At 54.4% G+C, this 1,615-nt stretch overlaps 1 protein-coding gene across 1 annotated transcript in view; it reads left to right on the forward strand.

Moving 5' to 3' along the window:
* The first annotated feature begins 249 nt into the window (after positions 1-249).
* Positions 250-1,615, forward strand: part of Sgpl1 (sphingosine-1-phosphate lyase 1) — a 45,328-nt gene continuing 43,962 nt past the window's right edge. Inside the window, exon 1 of the mRNA XM_031347188.1 lies at positions 250-453. Within this exon, the coding sequence (XP_031203048.1) occupies positions 427-453 (27 nt within the window). The 5' untranslated portion in view covers positions 250-426. The remainder of the gene's footprint in view (positions 454-1,615) is intronic.

Genomic DNA, 1,615 nt, shown 5'->3' on the forward strand with positions numbered 1-1,615 from the left:
GCAGCGCCAGGGCTGAGGGACAGCGGGGCTGAGGGGGAGCGGGGTCAGGGCTGAGGGGAGAAGGGTCAGGGCTGAGGGGAGCAGCGCCAGGGCTGAGTGGCGGCGCCCGGGTTCAGAGGTTCGGGGCCCGCTGAGCAGGGGAGGCGGGCCGGGCTGGAGTGGCCCACGGTCTGGCTTTCCCCGTGGGCCCGGGGAAGGGGGGCGTGTCCCCCGCGTGCTGACAAGGCCCGCCGGGAAATCCCGAACCTTCGGCGGGGCCGGGCGGGCGGCGGGCGGGCGGGCACGGTGGTCCGTCCATCCGTCCGTCCATCCACCCATCCACCCTCCCAGCCAGCCAGCCGGGTGAGTCGCCCGCCGAGTAAACAGCAGGTTCTCCTTCGCAGACGCACACGCAGACGCAGAGGAGCCCGACGTCCGCCCAGGAAGATGCCCGGGACCGACCTCTTCAAGTTGGTGAGTCCGAGCCCCGAGCCTCTCGCTGCCAGTCGCGTGGCCATTTCCCCTCCCATGATGCTTGCTCAGAGCTGAGCCTGCGATGACCGACCGGGGTGAATTAATGAATGGATGCGGGGCAGGCAGAACTTGAGACATTCCCGGAGAATCTTTTTTTTTTTTTTTCTCTCTGATGGCTTTTCGCCCTTCCTGCTCCTACCGGGAGAGCAGTGGCTTTTGTTTTGTCTCTGAAACAATGGCTGCCCCGTGGAACTCAGGGTGGCCTCGAACTCAGCACTGACGCTTGGCCTCGAACTTTTAGTAATTTTCCTCCCCCTCTACCTTCTAGTGCTGCGGTTTTGTTTTTGTTTGTTTGTTTGGGTTTCTTTTTTTTTGGTTGGTTTTTGGAGACGGGGGCTCATTTATGTAGTCCAGGCTAGACTGTAACTCGCTATGTAGATCAGGCTGGCCTAGAATTCTAAGAGATTGGCTCGCCTCTGCCTCCTGAGTGCTGGGGCTTCCACAGAGAAGGAACCACAAGCTTGTTCTGTTTTTTGAGGCGGAAGCTCTTAGTGTAGCCTCGAACCAGCAGTCCTCCTTTTTAACCTAAGTGTGCCATCGCCGGGCTCTTTGAGACAGCGTGTCACCAGGTATACAGGATGTCTGCGAACACCCGAGGAAGCCGGAGCGGACCTGGGACTCTGTGCAGGGCAGCGGAGAGATAGGAGTACTTGCTTATTCTTCAGAGCCTAATGAGAAGTCCGCTGAAAAATAGATTTTTGTCCCAGATTTCATGAGTTCTCTCAGTAGGTAATTAAATAGCCTTGTTAACTAAAAGTTTTTATTACAAGAGAATTATATTTAGAAATGTTGGAAACTAAGTAAAGGGAATCTAGTCTCTCCGTCTCCCTTCACCTCCTCCGTGCAGCAATCTATTACCAAGAGACAGTTGCTGTTGGCATATTGCATGGTTAATGGAGAACGGTTCTTACAAGGAGAAGTTGCTGGCTCTCCTCTAACGTATCTGGACGTGTGTGTAAATGCCGAACTCCCATACAGAAGTAGAATGTTTCTTCTTGTAAGGACTTGGACTTGTCTGTGGGGAGGGAGCGGTTTAAAAACTTTTAAGTCCGATTAGGACTTGCGTTCATTTAGTGTATTTGGAATGCTTTTTTTTTTTTTT

This window comes from Mastomys coucha, unplaced genomic scaffold, assembly GCF_008632895.1.
Source record: "Mastomys coucha isolate ucsf_1 unplaced genomic scaffold, UCSF_Mcou_1 pScaffold3, whole genome shotgun sequence".
Lineage (NCBI taxonomy): Eukaryota > Metazoa > Chordata > Mammalia > Rodentia > Muridae > Mastomys > Mastomys coucha.